This window comes from Chiloscyllium plagiosum, chromosome 20, assembly GCF_004010195.1.
Source record: "Chiloscyllium plagiosum isolate BGI_BamShark_2017 chromosome 20, ASM401019v2, whole genome shotgun sequence".
Classification (NCBI taxonomy): Eukaryota; Metazoa; Chordata; class Chondrichthyes; order Orectolobiformes; family Hemiscylliidae; genus Chiloscyllium; species Chiloscyllium plagiosum.
Genome location: NC_057729.1, coordinates 10,662,216 through 10,686,430, shown reverse-complemented (window position 1 = coordinate 10,686,430; position 24,215 = coordinate 10,662,216). Strand labels below are relative to the sequence as shown.

Below are 24,215 nucleotides of genomic sequence, written 5' to 3'. Positions count from 1 at the left end.
CTCAAACAAAAACTAACAAACTTAAAAGACCCAGTACAACCCATGGACAAAACCAACGTCATCTACAAAATTCCATGCAAGGACTGCCACAAACACTACGTAGGACAAACAGGAAGAATGTTAGCCACCGGAATACACAAATACCAGCTAGCCACAAAAAGACATGACCCTCTCTCCCTCGTAGCTCTACACACGGATGAGAAAAACACCATTTTGACTGGGACAATACATCTATCCTGGGACCGGCTAAGCAAAGACATGCCAGAGAATTCCTAGAGGCCTGGCACTCCAACCACAACACCATAAACAAACACATAGATCTAGATGCCATCTATCAACCCCTCAGAAAACAAACAGGAAATGACATCACCACAAACCCCAGGAACCCCATCCAGGAGAAAGATATAAATAGAAAGCAGGAGACATCAGCTTCGCTTCACTTGGAGGTCGCCACTGATGATGTTACCTAGCCAGGTAATGAAATGTCTGGATATCAAACCTACAGCTCAATGAGCAAGCCTACACCCGAAACCTCAACCTGAGCTACAAACCTTGCAAAAATCTCCTTATAAATGGGCAGCACGGTGGCACAGTGGTTAGCACTGCTGCCTCACAGCGCCTGAGACCCGGGTTCAATTCCCGCCTCGACTGACTGTGTGGAGTTTGCACGTTCTCCCCGTGTCTGCGTGGGTTTCCTTCGGGTGCTCTGGTTTCCTCCCACAGTCCAAATATGTGCAGGTCAGGTGAATTGGCCACGCTAAATTGTCCATAGTGTTAGGTAAGGGGTAAATGTAGGGGTATGTGTGGGTTGCACTTCGGCGGGTCGGTGTGGACTGTTTTCACACTGTAATGTAATGTAATCTAATCTAAAAAAAATCATACCCTGCATTCCTGACAACATCCTGATAAATCTTTTCTGAACCCTCTCTAGTTTAATAATATATTTCCTAAAGCAGGGCAACCAGAAATGCACTTAGTACTCCAAAAGAGCCTCACCAACATCCTATACAAACTCACCATGCCATCTCAACTCCTGTACGCAAAGATCTGAGCAATGAAGGCAAGCATTCTAAATATCTTCATAACCACGCTGTCACCATGTCAAAGAATTATGTTACTGAACCCCTCGGCCTATGTTCCAGAAGACTACCCAGGGCCTATCATCAATTGTATAAGTCCTGCCCTTGTTTGTTTTACCAAAATGTAATACTTGCATTTATCCAAATTAAACTCCATCTGCCACGCCTCAGCCCATTGACCTAATTGACCAAGACCACCTTGTGATCTTAGATAATCTTCTTCACTGCGAATTGTACCATTAATTTTGGTGTGCTCTGCACACTTATTAACTCTGCCTCCTACATTCTCATCCAAATCATTTGTATAAATGACAAACAAAACTGATCTCTGTGGAACACAGATGGTCATAGGCCTCCAGTCCGACAAACAACCTCCACCACCACCCTCTGTCTCCTACCATCAAGCCAATTTTGGCTAGCTCACCCTGAATCCCATGTGATCTAACTTTACTAATTAGTATGCCATGCGAATCTTTATCAAAGGTTTTACTAAAGTCCAAGTAAACAAAATCTACCGCTCTGCCCTCATCAATCTTTTTGGTTATTTCCTCAAAAAACTCAATCAAGTTTGTGAGACATGATTTCCCCTCCACAAAACCATGCTGACTATCCCTAATCATTTCTTGCCTTGCCAAATGCATATAAATCCTATCTTTTAGAATTGCCATCATCAACTTACCCAGCACTGATGTCAGGCTCACAGATCTAAAGTTCCCAGGCTTCTTCTCACAGCCTTTCTTAAAGTTGTCAAATTTTCAAGAGATGTTTCTTAAATTGTTATTTTTGGAAGATATTGCATATCACATTTGATTTGATGGGTCATATATTCACAATTTGGGGCAGCATGGTATCTCAGTGGTTAGCACTGCTACCTCACAGCATCAGGGACCTGGGTTTAATTCCATCCTCAGGTGACTGCGCGGAGTTTGCACATTCTCCTGTGTCTTCATAGGTTTTGATCGGGTGCTCCTCTTTCCCCCCACAGGCCAAAGATGTGTAGGTTAGATGGACTGGTCATGCTAAATTGCCCTGTAGTGTCCAGGCATGTGTAGGCTAGGTGGGTTAGCCAAGGGAAATTAAGGGTTACAGAGTTAGGGTGGGGTGGAGGGGATTCTGGTAGGATGCTCTTTGGAGGGATCCACATGGTAGAGATTCTGTGATTCTAATACTTACATTTAATCATTCCAGGTGAAAAAAATGTATCCAGTTATGAAAATGAAGCTTCACCTTGTAAGCGATTCTGCACCGGTTGTGACATTTTTGAACGGCAAAATCATCCTCACAACATCTGGAGACATCTTTGCTTTTGCTATCTTACCAAATTCAACACTAGTTGCACTCTTTAGTATAAAACTGGTGAGTTTTTGACTTGACATAACTTGTAAATCTAATTAAATTTGCAAGTATTGTTGGAATCTGACAATTGAATATTTCCATTCACAGAATGCACAGATCACAACCACAATAGGTATAAAAGATGACAAGATTACTGGACAACTAACATTGGATAGGTAACATGTGTAATATGATAGTAAAATAATTGAGAGAAGTTATTAATAAAGTAAGTTTAATTACTTGTGCTGTTCAACTGTTCTCAATCTGTGTTCGATGAGTATTCTAATTTCGAAGTTTGTGATCCTTCAGCACTCTTTTAAATGGACTCGTTCGCTGTCTCTGATTTCACTGCATTACTTGCTCAACAACGCATTCAGGAAGAACAGAAATTGCTTCCAATTAAAAATGAGGAAAATTGTCTTCAGTTGCTGCTACAAACTGTATTGGCCAGTCATCAGCTACACCTCTCAATCCAATACCTCAGCACCATCAAGACTGTGGACCTCCACATATTTTAAATATTCCTTCATGGGATGTGAACGTTAATGGGTAGACCAGAATTTATTGCCCATCCCTACTTGAGATTATGGTGATGAGCTCTCTTCTAGAACTGTTGCAGTCATTCCAACACCCACAGTGCTGTTAATAAGGATGTTCTAGAATTTTGATCCAGCAATACTGCAAGAATGGTGAAATGTTTCCAAGTCAGGATGGTGAGTGGCTTGGAGAGGAATTTGCAGGTGGAAGTGTTGCCATGTATCTGCTGCTCTGTTCCTTCTAGACAGTAGAGTTGTAGGTTTGGAAGGTGCTGTTCAAGGATATTGGTGGATTACTGCTTTGCATCTTGTTGATAAATAGCCTTATCACTGTACTTCAGCGATGAAGGGAGTGAAGGTTGCAGATGCTGGATGGGATGCCTATCAAGTGGGCTGCTTTGTCCTGGATTATGTTGAGCTTCTTGAGCATTGTTGGAGATGCACTCATCCAAGCAAGCCAAGAATATTCCATCAAATTCCTGGTTTATGCCTTTTAGATGGTGAACAGGCATTGGCCTGTTATTTACCAAATATTTCCGAACCTCTGACTCACATTTGTAAACACAGTATGATGATGGCAGGTCCAGTTCAGTTTCTAGTCAATGGTAAATTCTTGGGCATTGATAGTGGGGGATTAATGACATACTCATCAAATGCTGTCTTAATGTCAAGGGCAGCCACTCTCACCTCACCGCTGGAGTGCAGCATGATTGAATCAAGTGGTCAGGAGAGGAAAGACCCTGACAGAATTCAGATTGTCCGTAGGCAAGTTAATCCTTTGTAAATGCCATTTTATGGAACTAATGATGACCCCTTCAGTTACTTTGCTGAGGAACACACATGGACTGATAGGTCAGTATTGGCAGGATTATATTTGACCGCCTTTTTTGATTAGGACACAGCTGGGCAATTTTCCACATTGTTGGATAGATGCCAGTATTGTAGCTGTACTGGAATAGCTTGGCTTGGTGCTTTGCTGTTGAATGTTGTCAAGGTCTCTAGTCTTTGCTGTATTCAATGTGTTGATCCAATTCTTGATATCATGTGAAATTAATCAAATTGATTGAAGATTGACTTCTGCGCTACAGGGGCCTCCAGATGAGGTCAAGTTGGATCATCCACTCGACACTTCTGGCTGGACATGGTTACAAATGCTTCAGCCTTAGCTTTGCACTGATATGCTGATCACCCCCACTAATGATGATGGGGATATTTGGAAAGCTTCCTCCCTCTCTGTAAGTTATTTAATTGTTCGCTACCATTCAGGACTGGATGTGGCAGGGTGGCAGAGCTTAGATCTGATCCGTTGATTAAGGGAATCACTTAGCTCTATCTCTTACATGTTGCTTCTAATGTTTGGCATATAAGTAGCCTTGTGTTGTAACTTTACCAAGTTGGCAGGTTGTGTTCTGGGATGCCTCGTGCTACATTGGCATGGCCTCCTCCATTCTGCATTAAATCAGCATTGACCTCCTCACTTGATGGCAATAGTAGCATGAGGCCTATACAAGGTCATGAGGTTACAGATTAAAGAATGCAAATCTGTTGCTGTCATTGAAGTTCCACCACACTTGCTAAATGCTTGATTTTGAGTCATTATGTTTTGAACGCATCCTACACTGCATGGTGGCAGTGCTACACACCATTATGCAGAATGTTTTCAGTGTGAAGTTGGAGCTTCACTCTGTGGTGATCAGTCATACAATGCAAACAGATGCATCTACACCGAATAGATTGATGAAGATAAATTCAAGAAATATTTTCCCTTTAACTGATGTATGGAATGAGCTGCCAGAGGATGTGGTGGAGGTTGGTCCAATTGCAACATTTAAGAGGCATTTGGATGGGTATATGATTAGGAAGGGTTTGGAGGGATGTGGGCCTGGTGCTGGCGGGGTCTCTTATGCGCAGTGTCCAGATTAATATTACAAATGATAACAGCAATAATAACCATCATGTTCAGAGGTGCTTCACAAGAGGATTACTGAGTAAAATTTGGCACCAAGCCCCACTGGGAGAAAGGAGATAAGATAAGGATCTTAAAGATAAAGAGGGACATGGAGATGAAGAGGTTTAAGGAGTGAATTAGAGAACTCAGAGCTTAGACAGCTAATGATATAACCTTCAATGGCAGTGCTATTAAAATCAGATGCACAAGAATCCAGATTTGGTGGAACACAGAGGAAGTAGGGTTTGTGTGGAGAACAAATGGAAATAGGGAGGGGAGAGATCGTGGAGGGATATGAAAACAAGAATGAGAATTATGGGTGGGGAGTCAATGTGGACCTGTGAGCAAGGTCAAATGGTGAATGGAGCGTAGTGCATATTAGGTCATGGGAAGTTGAATTTTAGATGAACTCACGCTTACCTAGAAATAACAAAAGCATGAAGTGAGGGATAAAGATAAAAAGTGATGGAAAAGCTCAGTAGGATTGGCAGCTTCTGTGGAGAGAGAAACAGAGTGAAATCAAAATGTCTCTTATTTGGGACATATGGAATGAGGCTTTTGACACCAGATTAACTGAGGAAGGGCACCAGTCGGGTGACTCAGAGGTGAATGAGACAGAGGCATAGTAGTAATTTTATTGGACAAATAATCCCAAATCTCAGGCTCATGTTCTGGGGATATGAGTTCAAATTCCATTGTAGCAGATGGTAAAACTTGAATTTAGTATTAGAACTCTAGAATTAAAAGACAGTCTAATAGCAACCATGTAACTAATTGTAATCAAATGTCAATTGTCATAAAAGCCCATCTGGTTCACTAATGGGTTGTCAGGAAGAAAATCTACCATCCTTCTAGGAAACATATGACTCTGGACCCACAGCAAAGCAGTTGATTTTTAACTTCTATCTAAAAACTTCTATCTCAGTTGTGTCAAATCACTACACATCCTAAATAAAGAAATTAAATTAGGTAGATTAATGGTTTTAACAACCTCTATTATTAGTAAAGAAAAGCCGATGTTCATTCATGATTAAACTTTGTTCCATTCGCCAGAGAAAGTCTAACCATATTCATTTCACATTGAATGGCACAGCCATCATAACGTCCTGTACAGTCACTAGGTCAAAAGTCTGAACCTCTAATCCTAATAACACTGTGGATTACAGCAGATCATAAATTAGATTAAACAATGATGGGCAACAAGTGCTGGTGTTGCCAATGATGCCCACATTCTTTGAAAGCATAAAAATATTCTCAAAATTCTGGGGTCACCATTAACAAGAAGCATAACTGGAGTAGCCACATGCTGTAAATACTGTAACTGGATATTCTGTGGCAAATGAACCATCTCTAATTCCCCAGAGTTTTTCACAGTCAACAAAGCATATGTCAGAAGTGTAAGGAATGCTCTGCATTTGTCTGGATAAGTGCAGCTCAACAACATCCAAGAGGTTCAACATTATTAGGGACAAAGCAGCCCACTTGATCTGCATTCCCATCCACCATCTTAGATCTTGACTCAGACCCCACCCTCCACAAAATACAATACCTACCAAACCTGTGATAGAAACCCTATCTCTTTCATCTAGAAAAAGGAAGTCAGCAATATGCATGGAAGTGCCACTGCTTTCAACTTCCCCCTCCAAATCACATGCCATTTTAATTTGGAAATACAGATCAGCTCCCTCATTGTTACAGGGTTAAATACACTCTGTACAGGCATACATAGTTCACAACATGAACTGCTGTGGTTTGAGAAGGCATGCCACTGTCACTTCCTCAAGGGCAATCTGTGTTGGACACTTAATGTGAAGGAACAAAGTTTTCAACAGTTAAGCCGTAATGCTTTTTAAAAGACCACCTTTGACAGACACTAAACTGAAGTGTTTTATGCCTCTAATTAAACTAATAAGGTCACAGTAAGTTGAATCGGTGGGGTGGGGAGGTCTGTCCAGAAATTTGTATTAAGCAGAGTTTTGAGCTCTTGGCCAAAATATATCAAATGAAAACAGTGAGGCATTAAATGTGAATTTTTTTTCAAGTTATTCACACATTACAATGATCTCAACTTGACCAATAATGGGCTTGGAAAAATATTGGCTCTCAACTCTGGAAAATTCAGAGATCTTTTCCAATAGTTTGATGCTGTCTTTGGAGGGTACCACACAATCTGCCAATGCAGTCAAGCATTATTTCTGTATTTTCATGCTGAAATCCCAGAACATCTCTGCAGTTCTTTGTGATTTCAGCTAGGGAAACAGGTGGGTAAGTGGGCAGGCATTCATCCGAGCCTTCCTGCTCATCAGCGGAAGAACGTACTGCACCTATGATTGCTATGTCTGCCAATTATGTTGTACAGTGCACAGCGTCACCTATTTTGGCATAAGTTTCCATGTTTGGCTATGCTGGAATTTCCCTGCTTGCCTCCTGCAGGTGAGCAAAAAGAACCTTGTCATTGGACTGTTCAGCCTTTTTCCACTCCTCTTTAACCTCAGCTTTTTGAGCAGTTGTAACCTGTTTGAACTCCGTGTGGTGGGTACTGTTGGTGCTTGTGGCTTGCATCTTCCATCATGAACATGGCTGTTTTTCTCAGGCTGCTGATCACCTTCTAACTGATTGGCTGGAGCTTGGCAATGGTGTTGAGTGACAGGAATGTCATCTTAAGGCCAATGATGTTCAGGTGCATGAGGCTGTTGTCTTAATAATGATAGTCTTCCTTATCTTAACGCTGATACACTTTGTCCACTTTCTTGATCTTTGCCTCAAAAATGCTGAAGGTCATCTTGGCTGTTTCATCAGCCTCATACAGCATGATTGGTGTCTTGAAATTTGCAAAGCAAAGTGCTTCTTCGACTTTTCTATCACAAGAAGTGTCAGCTTTTTAGTGGCATCAATGTCAACAATGACCCATTCCTCAACTGCTCTGCAGCCTTTAAACATTAGTGAGTGCTCTGGTAAAAATATTTAAATAGTTCAGGTTCATCCCCCATGTTAAAGATGTCCTTTGACACATACATATTCAGGATGTAATAGGACTGTTTTGAAGTCTGTCATCTTCCATTGTTGTCACAACTGCCACACCCTCACCACATACCATACAGGAGTTGCAGATATGCCTCATCTTGAATCAGTCCTGCGATCTATTGATGCAAGTGAACTTCTTGTGGCCCAGTCTCTTTGTCAAGGTAACACCCTGGAGGATTGAACTGGAGATGGGAATGTTCTCCACACCAGTTGCCTTGAACCACATTAGCAAATCTTCTTCAACATCGGGATAGCAAACCGTTCTCATCTGCTGTAGAGAATGCCCGCTTGTTAAACTATTCCATGATTTTTGCCTTGTGCTTTAAAATGGTGGAATTTTCCACTCCTTAATGATATCCATTTTTTGATTTGCACCACAGTTTTCCCCTTGCTGCATCAACCTCACTTTCCCTCCAACCAACATCTCCTTTACCTTTCTTATAAGTTGGTCCATAGTTGCATGGTTTCAGGGAGATCTATATGTTGAATAATGGTTTGCCCATCGTTTTGTGCTAAAGAGTGAACTAACTCCAACTGGTTGGCATGATCACTTTTCAAGTTTGCATGAATTCTGCTGCTCTGGAATTACCAATCGTAACTTCCCATTTATCATGGGCACCCTTTTATTGGATTTCCTGTTCTGCTCCTGATAACTTCAACTCAACCACAGTTTTGTTTTTTGCAATTTTGACTCATTGTGATTTGACAGTACATACAGAATATATCTCAGTCCCTTTCCACTTCAAATGATTTGATTATCTGACTAAAAATAGTTATGAGACAACTAATTAATACCAAATGCAACATTGGGTAGTACTAATGAATATCTATTGTTCCTCTTTAGGATACAATTGTCTCTAAAGAAGTCAAACATTGGTCCATTTCAAGTAAGTAGTTTCCAAAAATTATTTTCAGTTGCAAGAATTTCAAACTTCAACATCGATTCCCTCAGGTCATAATCCCATTCAGCCCTTGCCAAACAACTTTTAAAAAATGAACCCAATATCTGGGAAATTCAGTCAAGATCCATTATGGTGCTATAAAAATACCCAATGCACAATTTCTGTTCAAGCAGGGAGAAAGAAAATTTTGCTGAGCTACCTGTGTAGAAAATGTATTTCTATGCAGATAGAAAAAGTAATGAAATTGAGTGAAATATGTGACTACACATTGGCTTTGAACGAGGTAGAGATATCAGACCAGGAGAGATAGAGACATAGAGATGTACAGCACAGATCAGACCCTTTGTCCAACTCGTCCATGCCAACCAGATATGATAAATTAATCTAGTCCCATTTTCCAGCACTTAGCCCATATCCCTCTAAACCCTTCCTACTAATATACCCATCCAGATGCCTTTTAAATGTTACAATTGTACCAACCTCCACCACATCCTCTGGCACATCATTCCATAGAGGCATCACCCTCTGCATGAAAATGTTACCCATTAGGTCCCTTTTAAATCTTTCCCCCTCACCCTCAACCAATGCCCACTAGTTTTGGACTCCTCCACCCCAGGGAAAAGACCTTGTCTATTTATCCTATCCATGCCCTTAATGGTTTTATAAACCTCGATAAAGTCACCCCTCAGCCTCCGATGCTCCAGGGAAAACAGCACCAGCCTACTCAGCCTCCCCCTATAACTCAAGCCCTCCAATCCTGGCAACATCCTTGTAAATCTTTTCTGAATCCTTTCAAGTTTTACAACATCCTTCCTATAGGAGAGAGATCAGAATTGCATGCAATATTGAAATAATCTTGAAATAGTCTTGAAATAATCGTAAACACATCATTAACATCATTGGCCCAATGTTCCCAGGTGCAAGAAAGTCAAAAGAAAATTGGTCTGTATAGGAATAAGTATTACATGCAAATTGAAAGATGTAATATTAGAACTGTGTTTGGCTTTGGTAAGAAAGCATGCATTGTATCATGTCAATTTCTGATCCATTTGTTTCAAAAAGGTTAACATTATTTGAGAAGTTCAGGAAATATACTATGATTATTCTAATATGAAAGGATTTTATAAGTTAGAAACAGATTATGTTTGTTTCCTAAGTAAGGCATTGCAGAATAAGTTAGGGCAATGATTTAAGAAAATAAAAAGATAAATAGGGAATTAAGCCAGACCAACTTTAATAACAGCATGGAAATGTTGTAGATCATTGAAAAACATCAAAAGATTTCAGAAAGGAAGGAGATAAATTTGTGTAATTTGAAGGATAATGGTTATTAATTTTTATAAATGAAACAAAAGATATCAAAGGAACAGTTACCTCATATAAAGACAAAGGAAAATATTAGCTATCTTAAATCTCAAATACATTAAAATGTGAGCTTCAACATGGAAGAAAATATTTTAAGGAAGGTTTTTGTAATGCATGCAGAAAGTAAAGTTTTCACTTAGCTCTCACAATTTTGTCAGGGTTGGTGTAATGAAAATGGGACTTTTTGATACAAAACGCATTCCACATACATTGTCAGGAACTATTGTTATTTTATTATAAAGATATGTCAAAGTAAGATCCTAATGCAGAGATTCCCAAAGTGGTTGTTGAGGCCCCCAACTGAAATCATAAACTAAAAGTTTGGGGTCATGTGCTCTGAGGCAGCAATGGTACTCTGACTAAGTTTACAACAAGTGTGTTCCCTCTCTAACAGCTTCCCCCTATTCACTGAGGATCATAACAATTTTCAAGCCACAGTTAGGGTTACAGAGGCAGAAAAGTTTTGAGGTACATCCCAGTAATTAAAACAAAAAAAGGGATATTTTCATTCTACTGAATTGATATTTTACTTTAAGACGAGTAATTGAATTTTGGGAAATCATGTTTCCTTTAGGAAAAATTCAGTGAGTGCATGTGAAATTTTCTGACTTTCTCATTTGCAATTTTAATGTGATTGAAGGATTAGAAAATTGCTGTCAAACTTTACCTGTTTGAACTGCTTAGGTTATAGTTTAGGTTTGCTCAAAAATTCAAAGCATCTTGAGAACAATAAAGGATGGGCAATAAATGCCAGTCCAGCCAGCCATGTTCATATGCCATGAACAAATAAAATAAGCTAAAATTTTCCACGGCCCAGCAAAATTGATTAACATTAATAGAGTGTACCTGTTTATCTCCATCAAAATAACTTATTTGATCTATTTGAAATTGGTAAGTTGATTTGTACTGAGTAATACAGCTGAAGATACTAGCTTATCAATTAAGAGAAGCATCTTGGTAACTGTGTCCAACTTTCCACCCATGAGTAAACTTGTATAAAATAACTAAAGAAGACCTTTTAAAAAAGCTATACTAAACTGTTTAATAATTTCATTGGTTTGCATACATCAATATCTTAGTAAACTATATTTATTTATGTCAGAAAGTTTTAAAATGTGTTAGTAAGTTTCTGACAACTTAAGAAAATGATTGTAATTTGAATAATTTTCCCCAACCTGATAAGATCAGTTGAAAATTCCATTTTAGAGACATGGTCAGTTTTCTGGGTAGCATCTATTTGATTACAGTGATTGTGACGATAAGCATGCCTCATTAGTATTGAAAAGTCCCTGATCATTTGCATGAGGCTGGTCAATTGCACTAACATCTAGGCTTAAAACTAGAGAAATTTTTCTCCATTATTTCTGCCTGTGATGGAGAAAACCTTTCATTTCTTTCATTCCACATTCATAAATACAGTCACTTTCACATAACTAACTGTTGTGCTGCTTTACTGAGATGGAACTTGCATTTCCTAATTCCTTTCAATGAAGAACTACAAAATTGGAGAATTGTAATGAACTGAAGAATATGATAATGATCTTTCAGAATGTGAAATTTAGCTATTCGCAAAAATCTTATTCTCCATGTCTTTCTCTTACTTAGGTCATGGAACATAGTTAAAACATCACACAACACTAGGTTATAGTTCAACAGGTTTAATTGGAGGCTCTAGCTTTCGGAGCGCCGCTCCTTCATCAGGTGGTTGTGGAGAACACAATTGTAAGGCACAGAATTTATAGCAAAAGTTTACAGTGTGATGTAACTGAAATTATACATTGAAAAATACCTTGATTGTCTGTTGAGTCTCTCATCTGTTAGAATGACCATTGATAGCTTCACTTCTTTCATATGTAAATAACAAGCCTTTTTTTAAAAAGTTACATTCTCAGGTTAACTGTAACAATTGGTGTCAGCCCAGATAAGATGTTAAGATGTTGAAGGTATTAGCCCACTGTATTCCCTGTCTATGCCATAATGTTTGGACTGATTCTAATCAAAAAAGTGAGATAACAGAGTGTTACATGGATTCATATGTAAGACTCTGTTAACTCACTTTTTTGATTAGAATCAGTCTAAACATTATGGCATAGACAGGGAACAAAGGGGGCTAACACCTTCAACATCTTAACATCTTATCTGGGCTGACACCAATTGTTACAGTTAACCTGAGAATGTAACTTTTTAAAAAAGTCTTGTTATTTACATATGAAAGAAGTGAAGCTATCAATGGTCATTCTAACAGATGAGAGACTCAACAGACAATCAAGGTATTTTTCAATGTATAATTTCAGTTACATCACACTGTAAACTTTTGCTATAAATTCTGTGCCTTACAATTGTGTTCTCCACAACCACCTGATGAAGGAGCGGCTCTCCGAAAGCTAGAGCCTCCAATTAAATCTGTTGAACTATAACCTAGTGTTGTGTGATTTTTAACTTTGCACACCCTAGTCCAACATCGGCATCTCTAAGTCATGAAATATGTTTTTTTTTGTCTGGAATCATTAGAGCTATAATCAGCAAAGCCCTCAATACATTAAATTCTGTTTTTCATTCCAAAATACCACTTAATCAAGTTTCTTCCTTGGCATACTCACAAACAGTTAAGAAATTATTCAGAACTAATGAGCATATTTTATACATGTTTGAATATAACTCTTTTCACTGTATAATGTACTTTATTCTCACAGGTAAACTGTCTGCAAACTGCAATTGATTTCCTGGTCTCTATTGTCATTTTACCACGTGTTAATGGTAAGTGTTAACCTGGAAAGCAAAGCAAGACTTATTTTAACCTATGACAAATAATGACTAATAATTGAGTTTTATTGTATTAAAAATGACACCAGTTTCCAATGTAGAAAAATGAATTTTTGAAGGAGTTGCCAGGTCATGAAAAACAGGACAACAGGAAATTCACAGATTGATTCTATGATATTTTCTGCAGTAGCTGATTGCAGAGAGAGGAACCGTAGGAGTTAAGGAAACAAAAATGAATTTAGCTCCACATTCCATTTCTGATCACAATCTAGTAACACTTTGCTTGACAGACTAGGTTGGCATTTTAATGATGGTCAAGTTGCCTGAAGTTAACAGCACAGCAGGTCAGGCAGCATCTAGGGGACAGAAGATTCGACGTTTCGGGCACATGCCCTTCTTCAGGAATGAGCAGAGAGTGTTCAGCAGGAGAAGATAAAAGGTAGGGAGGAGGGACTTGGAGGAGGGGCTTCAGCAGGAGAAGATAAAAGGTAGGGAGGTGGATGAACTGTTCAACCTTTCAGCAGGAGAAGATAAAAGGTAGGGAGGAGGGACTTGGAGGAGGGGCTTCAGCAGGAGAAGATAAAAGGTAGGTTTAATGATGGTCAAGTTGCCTGAAGTTCTGCAGACAATCAATGCTGCTAGGAGAGGAGAGTGCAAAAATATGGTGAAAGAAATAAACATTATTTACCTTTGGAAAATGAAAATGTAATAAACTATAATATCTTTCAGATGGTGTGGCTCCTCGCTGCTAACACATACTCATAAAATTACTCTCTATGTTTCAATACGGTATAAGGAGAAATGACAGATCTAACTTCTAAATTGTTTTGAGGCCAATAAAGCAGTTCCAGTCACAAACACTTAGAAAATGTACTGAGAATTGAAGAAGAAATTTCAACCCATTATGGTGCAAGAAGGCTGAAAGCACAAGGAATTAATAGAGGGCAGCAATGATGAGGGAGAAGGTGTAGGTATAAGATTGCAGACAAACCTCAGAGAAAAGGAGGAGTCAGTCTCAGATTTTTGGCGACTGGTATTGGGCTATGTTGTACAAGAAGGTTTAAAAGGAATGAGGGTGTTAACATGCGAGGCTTTTGTGCTCCATTATACAAATCATGCTGCACCAGGAAATCCTTCCACTGTAATACTTGCTTTGGATATATCAGAAGGATTTATGGATTCATTGTCAACCTGTTTTGCTATGATATGACACACCTTCCATGGCCATCAAGACCTGAGGTAGGACTTGTTCCCAGAGCTTCTGGCCCAGAAGTAGAGATGTTGCTACAAGACCAAAGAGATGGTCCCGTCCAGTATTACAAAAGTTGGAAAATATACTTCTGCTACTCGTACTGCTAGGAAAATGTTAAATTAACATCAATTTCCATAAAGACTCATGAGAACCTAAGCATCATCAGTAGAAAAATAATCAGAAATGGATTAAGACATGTATTTTGCTGTGACCTTTTGATGACATTGTGTTTGTCTCAGGTCAAAGATCAAACAAAATCACATTGCAAGTTAAAAACAGGCTTGAGGGACTGAATAATCTACTCCTTTTGCTGGAGGAACATTTTTGCCTGTTATGGGACGTCCACAAAAAGACCTTTAAGCAATTTGAGAAATGATCAGAAAACCTCTTCATGGAAAGGCTGATAAAAATATAGAACTCTCTCCCACAAAAAGGAAGAGATGCGAGTTCAATTTTTGGCTCCCTGAGATTAATGTTGAAAAATGTGGTGCTGGAAAAACACAGCAGGCCAGGCAGCATCCAAGGAGCAGGAGAATCGACGTTTTGGGCATAAGCCCTTCTTCAGGAATTCCTGAAGAAGGGTTTATGCCCGAAACATCGATTCTTCTGCTCCTCGGATGCTGCCTGGCCTGCTGTTTTTTTCCAGCACCACATTTTTCAACTCTGGTCTCCAGCATCTGCAGTCCTCACTTTCTCCTCCCTGAGATTAATATTTATTTTACTAGCCAAAATAATTAAAAGAGAAGTGGTATAATTGGAGTTAAGATAAAAATCAACAATTATGTCACCGAATGGCAGAACGTGCTTGAGGCAATGAATTGTCTACACCTAGTCCCATGAAGATTACTATTGAAGCTGTTTCTAACATCTTTTAGAGCAGACCATTCTGTTTTTCAACTCACTTTTCAAAATTCCCCACATTTCCCACCATGCCCCTACCAACCCAGAGCCAAGTATGAGACACTTTATTCTGCAATTAACCTGCGTACCTTACTCTGATACAGTATGACAAAATGGGAAACAGATTGGGAAACAAGATGGGAAACTAACTGACTTTCTCATCTTATTGACAACAAAACAAAAATAGCCTTCTTAAAAAGCTATTTGTGTGTATCGATCATGTAATTGTTGTTTTGCGGATGAATGTTTAATGTATACAAAAACTTCCATAACTGTACATTAAACTGAAATCATTAGATTTAAAATGGGAACATATATGAAAGAAAAAAATTAATAGGATCAAAAGAAGGTGCTCCAAATTGACAGAAAATCTTTTCAAAATGGTTATTGGACCCACAATGAACAATTTAACAAACTAATAGAATTAGGGATATTCCATGTCAGTAATGCCCATACAGTCTCGAACATGCCAGCGATAATAAAGCAGCCATATGTTAAACACATTCAACAATCAATTTGTTCTAAATGTTACTGTATTCCTGTTTGTTAACAATAGATGACCAGTAAAGGCCAACTGTTAATTTCTGAATTATGTCCATAATACACTTAAACTGACATGAAAACTGTTATCTTATGCAGCTGCCCTGGATAATGGATACCCACTTCCTTTAATCGACCATTTCACACTGTCGAACCTTATTGTACAACCTCACAAGGTAATGTTATTTAGCTATAGAGCTCTTTGTTGATGAACAACCTCCTGCTACTACAAAGAAATATACAGTACAGGTCATTCTGCTATAATGTGCATTTTATTAACGCGAATTCACTATAACACGATTGACGAACTGGGGACACTTTCTAAAGTGCGAACTTTTAAAGGATGTATTGTTTATAATGTGATTCCAGCTCCATTAGTTTAAATGGTGATGCAATTATGCGGTTTTCTTATAACATGGGGTTGCATGAGAATGGAACTATCGCATTTTAGCAGAACTAACTGTATGATATTTTAATTTTATATATAGATATATTGTAAACACATAAAAATAAGGTTCTACCAAAAAATACATATACAAATGCACCAAAATAAGGTATAATAAAGGGTACTCAACATAATATCGTTGCATATCAGGAATCAACAAAGCAGATAGAATACATCTGAAGTTGTAAGGTAAAGTTGGAGGGAGTCAGGCTTAAACTGTATCTGGGGTACCCTCTCTGTCATGCTCTGTTTACTAATGTGCCATGAAATACAATCTCCAATTCTGTGTGCGTATTTCATATTCAGTCATTCTTCTTTCAAACATCAAACATTTAGATACTTGAGGCTTCTCAGTCATAGAGTCATACAGCATGGAAAACAGACCCTTCAGTCCAACTTGTCTATGCCAACCATGTTTCCCAAACTAAACTAATCCAACTTGCCTGCATTTGACCCATATCCCCTTAAATCTTTCCAATTGTCCAAATGTCTTTTAAATGTTGCAGCTGCATCTACCACTTCATCTGGCAGTTCATTCCACATATGAACTACCCTATGTGTGAAAATGTCGCCTCTCAGGTTCCTTTTAAATCTTTCTCCTTTCACCTTTAAAATATGCCCACTAGTTTTAAACTCATCCACCCTAGGGAAAAGACTATTCACCTTATCTATGCCCCTTATGATTTTACAAACCTCTGAAAGGTCATCCCTCAACCTCCGAGACGCCAGTGAAAAGACTCACAGCCTATCCAGCCTCTCCTTATTACTCCAACTCCCCAGTCAATAAAAGTCACCTTCGCACATTGTCAGCAACATTGGGCAAAATTTTCCCAACCTTTCAACGGCATGGGCAATTGTGGGAAATTTGGGAAAATACAGTAAGATTGAAGAAATCTGATTCTTGATGATGAGAAACAAAATTCGGATATTCCCTTTAATATTTAAATTGGAGGTACTAAATCTTGCTATTGAGTACCAATTACCTTACTTACATACATTTGCATCTCACTGTCAGCTAATTTCACCACATTCATAGGCAGTTTCTGATTCTCCCAAACACTGCTAAGAAGCTGGATGGTACCAATTCCCAACTTGAAAATCAGAACAGTTATCTAATGGATGCAGGTCACTACCTACTTCATCAAGCCTCCATCTCAATGTTTTTTCAACAAAATCTCATTACATGCTCCACGGGTAGTGACAATCTTCAGCTTTAATCTATAAAAGTTGGCATTGGCAAAATACCATTTCACTACAGTATCATGACCAATGTTGGAGCAACTGTTATTTTAGCTACAGGACCTGGTTAAGTGGCTACCATGTCATACATTCTAGGAAAAAGAAGTCATAATGGTGTTGCATTGTTTATCTTTGAGATGTTTGGGAAGTACCAATCCTTACAAGCATGAGTGGAGCCAAGACTTGGAACTACAATGAGCAGATCACTGAGGTCAAAGGTAATGTGAATGCCTTGTGACACAGCCTTGCCTACACTTGTGTTCCATACTTACAGCCACTTTGTGTGTGAGAGTCTGTGGCACTCAGCATTTCACCATTGCACTGTGGAGCTCATATACACCATATATTGCAATGCTCCTGCTAGATCACTCTGCATGCAATGATACACAATTGCGTTTTATGGCATTTAGTTTACTTTCTTAGCACGCTTTCACTTTGCGCTTATTTGGATGTGCACGGTATCTCTGGCTTGACTTACCTTTTGGCACGGACAGAAAAGAAAGCAGCATCTCATGATTGCTAGCACCAAACAATCAAGAGGTTGGACATATTGTTAAGAGGTACTTCAATGTCACACTGACAGCATGTATCAGCAGCTCATGCACTAAGTTTATTGCGTGTGTGCTTCAACCAAATGGTCATGCCTGAAAGTCAAAGAGAAAAGATCTTAGTGGAGTAAAGGGGGATCACAGTCAGTGAACTCAGTCCCGGGATTGGTCATAGTCAGTCAGGCATTTGGTGCAACAAGGGTCCAGAGACCTGTGTGGTCCTTATGGTCCAGGGATTGGGCCATGGTCTGTCTTGCAGGTCAAGTCCACCCGGTTCAGGGATTACAGAAATGGCAATGGGTGGTCTGTGGAAACAACATGCCAGGGCTGCACTATGCTTAATAAAGGCTGTTGTCAAACCTCAATGTTGAGAGTGGACCAAGGTAAGTCCTGTAGATGGAGCAGTAAGCATCATGCATTGGGGGAGGTGTTTAATCCATATGGTATATCAGTAAGTGGGGAAAGGAACTCAACTCTGGATCAGGAAACATTGTGTTGTGACACAGAGGACTTAATGACAGTGAAGGGTGGCAACTCCAAATATAGAAGGCGGAATCTGACACTGCAAAGGAGGCCATGGGTGGCTACAGCAGGACTGTTCCACAGGTCAACTGAATCCTGGCTTCAGGATTCAGTGGCTCACAATAGTAGGCAGGACAATGCAGTGAGCCAAGAGCTTCAGGAAAGGTTTGAGGCTTTTAAACATCAAATAAAGGGTTGAATGGGAATGTGGGGAGCATGGAAAAGCTGATAGAGTTGACATAAAAAAATATATATTTACAGATGTAAAGGTTTTTATTATCATTACAGTGGCTCAGTGGTTAGCACTGCTGCCTCACAGCGCTATGGACCCGGGTTTAATTCCAGCCTCGGATGACTGTCTGTTGTTTGTGGAGTTTGCACATTCTCCCCATGTCTGCATGGGTTTCCTCTGGGTGCTCCTGTTTCCTCCCACAATCCAAAGATTTGCAGGTTAGGTGAATTAGTCAGGGATAAATGTAGGATAATAGGATAGGGGAATAGGTCTGGGTGGGTTACTCTTCAGAGCGTGGACTTGTTGGACCGAAGGGCCTGTTTCCACACTGTAAGGATTCTATGATTCTATTGTTGATGTATATTTTGTTCCACAAATTCGAACAACACAAGTTTCAGTACAACAGTAGATGCTTTATTATCGGACAGCCGGCGAGAGATTCTCAATGTCCCCAAACATAGTCATGCATCTACTTGTGGTGACACTTCTCCACAAATCTCTGCTCTACACGCAAAAGCAGTACTTTTTATAGGAATAATACAAAAGATCTGTAAGTCACCTGGTTGATTGTCGTTACATTGTTTAAAATGGGCAATTATAATTTCACAAGGCACAATGAGTGTTGATGTCCTGTGATAACAAGTCAATGGATTACAGGGATTGATTATTGTATTCTTCATGAGCATGTGTTGATGGGAAGATATTCAAACAGATATTCCTCACTGTCCTCTCTGCGACTCCACTCTCAAGGAGCTATGAACCTGCACTCCAAGGTCTCTTTGTTCAGCAACACTCCCTAGGACCTTACCATTAAGTGTATACGTCCTGCTAAGATTTGCTTTCCCAAAATGCAGCACCTCGCACTTATCTGAATTAAACTCCATCTGCCACTTCTCAGCCCATTGGCCCATCTAGTCAAGATCCCATTGTAATCTGTGGTAACCCTCTTCGCTATCCAGTACACCTCCAATTTTGGTGTCATCTGCAAACTTACTAACTGTACTTCTTATGCTCACATCCAAATCATTTATGTAAATGGCAAAAAGTAGAGGACCCAGCACTGATCCTTGTGGCACTTCACTGGTCACAGGCCTCCAGTTTGAAAAACTACCCTCCACCACCACCCTCTGTCTTCTACTTCTGAGACAGTTCTATATCCAAATGGCTAGTTCTCCCTGTATTCCATGAGATCTAACCTTGCTAATCAGTCTCCCATGGGGAACCTAGTCAAATGCCTTACTGAAATCCATATAGATCACATCTACTGCTCTGCCCTCATCAATCCTTTTTGTTACTTCTCCAAAAAACTCAATCAAGTTTGTGAGACATGATTTCCCATGCACAAAGCTATGTTGACTATCTCTAATCAGTCCTTGCCTTTCCAAATACATGTACTACATGTACATCCTGTCCCTCAGGATTCCCTCCAACAACTTGCCCACCACTGACGTCAGGCTCAGTCTATAGTTCCCTGGCTTGTCCTTACCACCCTTCTTCAAGAGTGGCACCATGTTAGCCAACTTCCAGTCTTCAGGCACCTCACCTGTGACTATCGATGATACAAATATCTCAGCAAGAGACCCAGCAATCACTTCTCTAGATTCCCACAGAGTTCTCGGGTACACCTGATCAGGTCCTGGGGATTTATCCACTTTTAACCTTTTCAAGACATCCAGCACTTCCTCCTCTGTAATCTGGACATTTGGCAAGATGTCACCATCTATTTCCCTACAGTCTATATCTTCCATATCCTTTTCCACAGTAAATACAGACGCAAAATACTCATTTAATATCTCCCCCTTTTTTTTTGCTAAAGCTATTCTATTTGCTAAAGCTATCTCATGTCCCCTTTTGCCCTCTTGATTTCCCTTTTAAGTATACTCCTACTTCCTTTATACTCTTCTAAGGATTCACTCGATCTATCCTGTCTATACTTTACATATGCTACCTTCTTTTTCTTAACAAGACTCTCAATTTCTTTAGTCATCCAGCATGCCTTATACCTACCAGCCTTTCCTTTCACCCTAACAGGAATATACTGTCTCTGGACTCTCGTTATCTCATTTCTGTAGGCTTCCCATTTTCCAGCCGTCCCTTTACCTGCAAACATCTGCCCCCAATCAGCTTTTGAAAGTTCTTGCCTAATACCGTCAAAATTGGCCTTTCTCCAATTTAGAACTTCAAATTTTAGATCTGGTCTATCCTTTTCCATCACTATTTTAAATTTAACAGAATTATGGTCGCTGGCCCCAAAGTGCTCTCCCACTGTCACCTCAGTCACCTGCCCTGCCTTATTTCCAAAGAGTAGATCAAGCTTTGCACGTTCTCTAGTAGGTACATCCACATACTGAATCAGAAAATGTTCTTGTCCACACTTAACAAATTCCTCTCCATCTAAACCCTTAATACAAGTTTGTTTCTCAATTTCCCTCTGACTATTGGGGGGTCTATATTACAATCCCAATAAGGTGATCATCCCTTTCTTATTTCTCAGTTCCACTCAAATAACTTCCCTGGATGTATTTCTGGGAATATCCTCCCTCAGCACAGCTGTAATGCTGTCCCTTATCAAAAATGCCACTCCCCTCCTCTCTTGCCTCCTTTTCTATCCTTCCTGTAGCATTTGTATCCTGGAACATTAAGCTGCCAGTCCTGCCCATTCCTGAGCCATGTTTCTGTAATTGCTATGATATCCCAGTCCCATGTTCCTAACCATGCCCTGAGTTCATCTGCCTTCCCTGTTAGGCCCCTTGCATTGAAATAAATGCAGTTTAATTATCAGTCCTACCTTGTTCTCTGCTCTGTCCCTGCCTGCCCTGACTGTTTGACTCACTTTGTTCTCAACTGTTCAGTCTCAGATTGATCTCTTTCCTCACTATCTCCCTGGGCCTCACCCCCCACCTTACTAGTTTATATCCTCCCGAGCAGCTCCAGCAAATATCCCTGTCTGTATATTAGTCCCCTTCCAATTTAGGTGCAATCCGTCCTTCTTGTATTGGTCACATCTACCCCGAAAGAGATTCCAATGATCCAAAAATGTGAATCCTCCTCCCATACACAAGCTTCTCAGCCATGCATTCATCTACTCTATCCTCCTATTCCTGCCCTCACTAGCTCGTTGCACCAGGAGTAATCGAGATATTACTACTCTTGAGTGGTTTTGTTTGCAAGATAATGTTGATCTGACACTTCAATTCTCAGTGAGGAAGGGAAATTGAAATAGAATAAAGCTACAAATGGCACTCCATACTGACAAAGGAGATGCAGCAGTTTTAACATTAGGTGGAGGTAAACCAGTCTGAAACGAAGTTTCAATTCAACCAGTATCATTTTCTGAGAACAATATCATTGATTTGGTATATCCAGATTCACTTTTATACTCTGTTTTACAATTTTTTAATTAAACTATATAAAGTTTACTGTAATTCCTCCACTTAATGAACAAATGTTAAAGTCTGAGGTGATTTTCCTCAATGTCAGGTTTAGATTTTTTTGTTAAGAAATGAGCAGATAAGCTTCACAAATCGCCATCACTTTTCATTCAGACACTAGGATCCTGTTGAGTACTGACATATATAACTTGTAGCCCAGTATTGAGAATTGTAACAGCCTGCCCCTGCATGGCCAGGAGCAACCAAATTAGCGACCTCATCCATCCAAGGGTCAGATTGCTCAGCACTAACGGTAACTTTGGGAGAATAGGGTGATGGGATAGTGGGAGTCTCCAGAAAGAGCCCTTGGGATGCTGTCTGCAATGTCTTCAATTTTAGGGGACTGATGTCCCCCAGCTACCTTCCCAAAGGCATCCAGGCATTGGATCACATGAATCTTACTCCACAAAGGGTCTCCTCACACACCCTCGACATTTCCTCTGCCCCCACTTTACTCATGCAACGGGGCACTTCTATGTTTTCCGTGAGACCGCAGAACGACGCTTGACACCCTCCTCAGTGAGACAAGACTTACTTGTCCTGGGGACAGCCTTTCTCTGGCATTTTAGAGTTCAGCCCAGCATTCTGTAAATAAACAAACAAAAAACAAAGAACAAACAACAACACAAAACCCACACAGGCAGGACTAAACACTAGCACCCTGATCAATTGTTTTCATGCGATCGCAATTAAAAGGAGTAAGTCAAAGTTTTGGAATCAATTCACCATTCAAATGAAAGCTTTCACCACACATAACATCACAATCACCCAAAACTTCAAACTTTAATTTGTATATAACAATTTACCAAAATGCCAATCTCTCAAAGGGGCCTACAACCATTATAACCATTTTCCTAATCAATAGACAATAGGCAATAGGTGCAGGAGTAGGCCATTCTGCCCTTCGAGCCAGCACCACCATTCATTTATGATCATAGCTGATCATCCTCAATGAGTATCCTGTTCCTGCCTTATCCCCATAACCCTTGATTTCACTATCCTTAAGAGCTCTATACAACTCTTCCTTAAAAGTATCCAGAGACTTGGCCTCCACAGCCTTCTAGGACAGAGCATTCCACACACCCACCACTCTCTGGGTGAAGAGGTTTCTCCTCAACTCTGTTCTAAATGGCTGACCCCGTATTTTTAAACTGTCTCCTCTGGTTTGGGATTCACCCATCAGAAGAAACATGTTTCCTGCCTTCAGAGTGTCCAATCCTTTAATAATCTTATACGTCTCAATCAGATCCCCTCTCAGCCTTCTAAACTCAAGGGTATACAAGATTCTGGATTAGTGGTGCTGGAAGAGCACAGCAGTTCAGGCAGCATCCAAGGAGCAGTAAAATCAACGTTTCGGGCAAAAGCCCTTCATCAGGAATAAAGGCAGAGAGCCTGAAGGGTGGAGAGATAAGCTAGAGGAGGGTGGGGGTGGGGAGAAAGTAGCATAGAGTACAATAGGTGAGTGGGGGAGGGGATGAAGGTGATAGGTCAGGGAGGAGGGTGGAGTGGATAGGTGGAAAAGGAGATGGGCAGGTAGGACGAGTCCGGACAAGTCATGGGGATAGTGCTGAACTGGAAGTTTGGAACTAGGGTGAGGTGGGGGAAGGGGAAATGAGAAAACTTGATGCCCTGGGATTGAAGTGTTCTGAGGCAGAAGATGAGGCGTTCTTCCTCCAGGCGTCTGGTGGTGAGGGAGCGGCGGTCAAGGGGGCCCAGGACCTCCATGTCCTCGGCAGAGTGGGAAGGGGAGTTGAAATGTTGGGCCACAGGGCAGTGTGGTTGATTGGTGCGGGTGTCCCAGAGATGTTCCCTAAAGCTCTCTGCTAGGAGGTGTCTAGTCTCCCCAATGTAGAGGAGACCACATCGGGAGCAACAGATACAATAAATGATATTGGTGGACGTGCAGGTAAAACTTTGATGGATGTGGAAGGCTCCTTTAGGTCCTTGGATGGAGGTGAGGGAGGAGGTGTGGGCGCAGATTTTGCAATTCCTGCGGTGGCAGGGGAAAGTGCCAGGATGGGAGGGTGGGTTGTAGGGGGGCGTGGACCTAACCAGGTAGACACGGAGGGAACAGTCTTTGCGGAAGGTGGAAAGGGGTGGGGAGGGAAATATATCCCTGGTGGTGGGGTCTTTTTGGAGGTGGCGGAAATGTCG

At 40.3% G+C, this 24,215-nt stretch overlaps 1 protein-coding gene across 1 annotated transcript in view; it reads left to right on the top strand.

The window, feature by feature from the left end:
* LOC122560022 (bactericidal permeability-increasing protein-like) overlaps positions 1-24,215 on the top strand; it is a 171,175-nt gene that overhangs the window by 134,901 nt on the left and 12,059 nt on the right. The window contains exons 12-16 of the mRNA XM_043710181.1: positions 2,268-2,435; positions 2,523-2,590; positions 8,767-8,809; positions 12,883-12,946; positions 15,744-15,820. Coding sequence (XP_043566116.1) covers positions 2,268-2,435; positions 2,523-2,590; positions 8,767-8,809; positions 12,883-12,946; positions 15,744-15,820 — 420 coding nt within the window. The remainder of the gene's footprint in view (positions 1-2,267; positions 2,436-2,522; positions 2,591-8,766; positions 8,810-12,882; positions 12,947-15,743; positions 15,821-24,215) is intronic.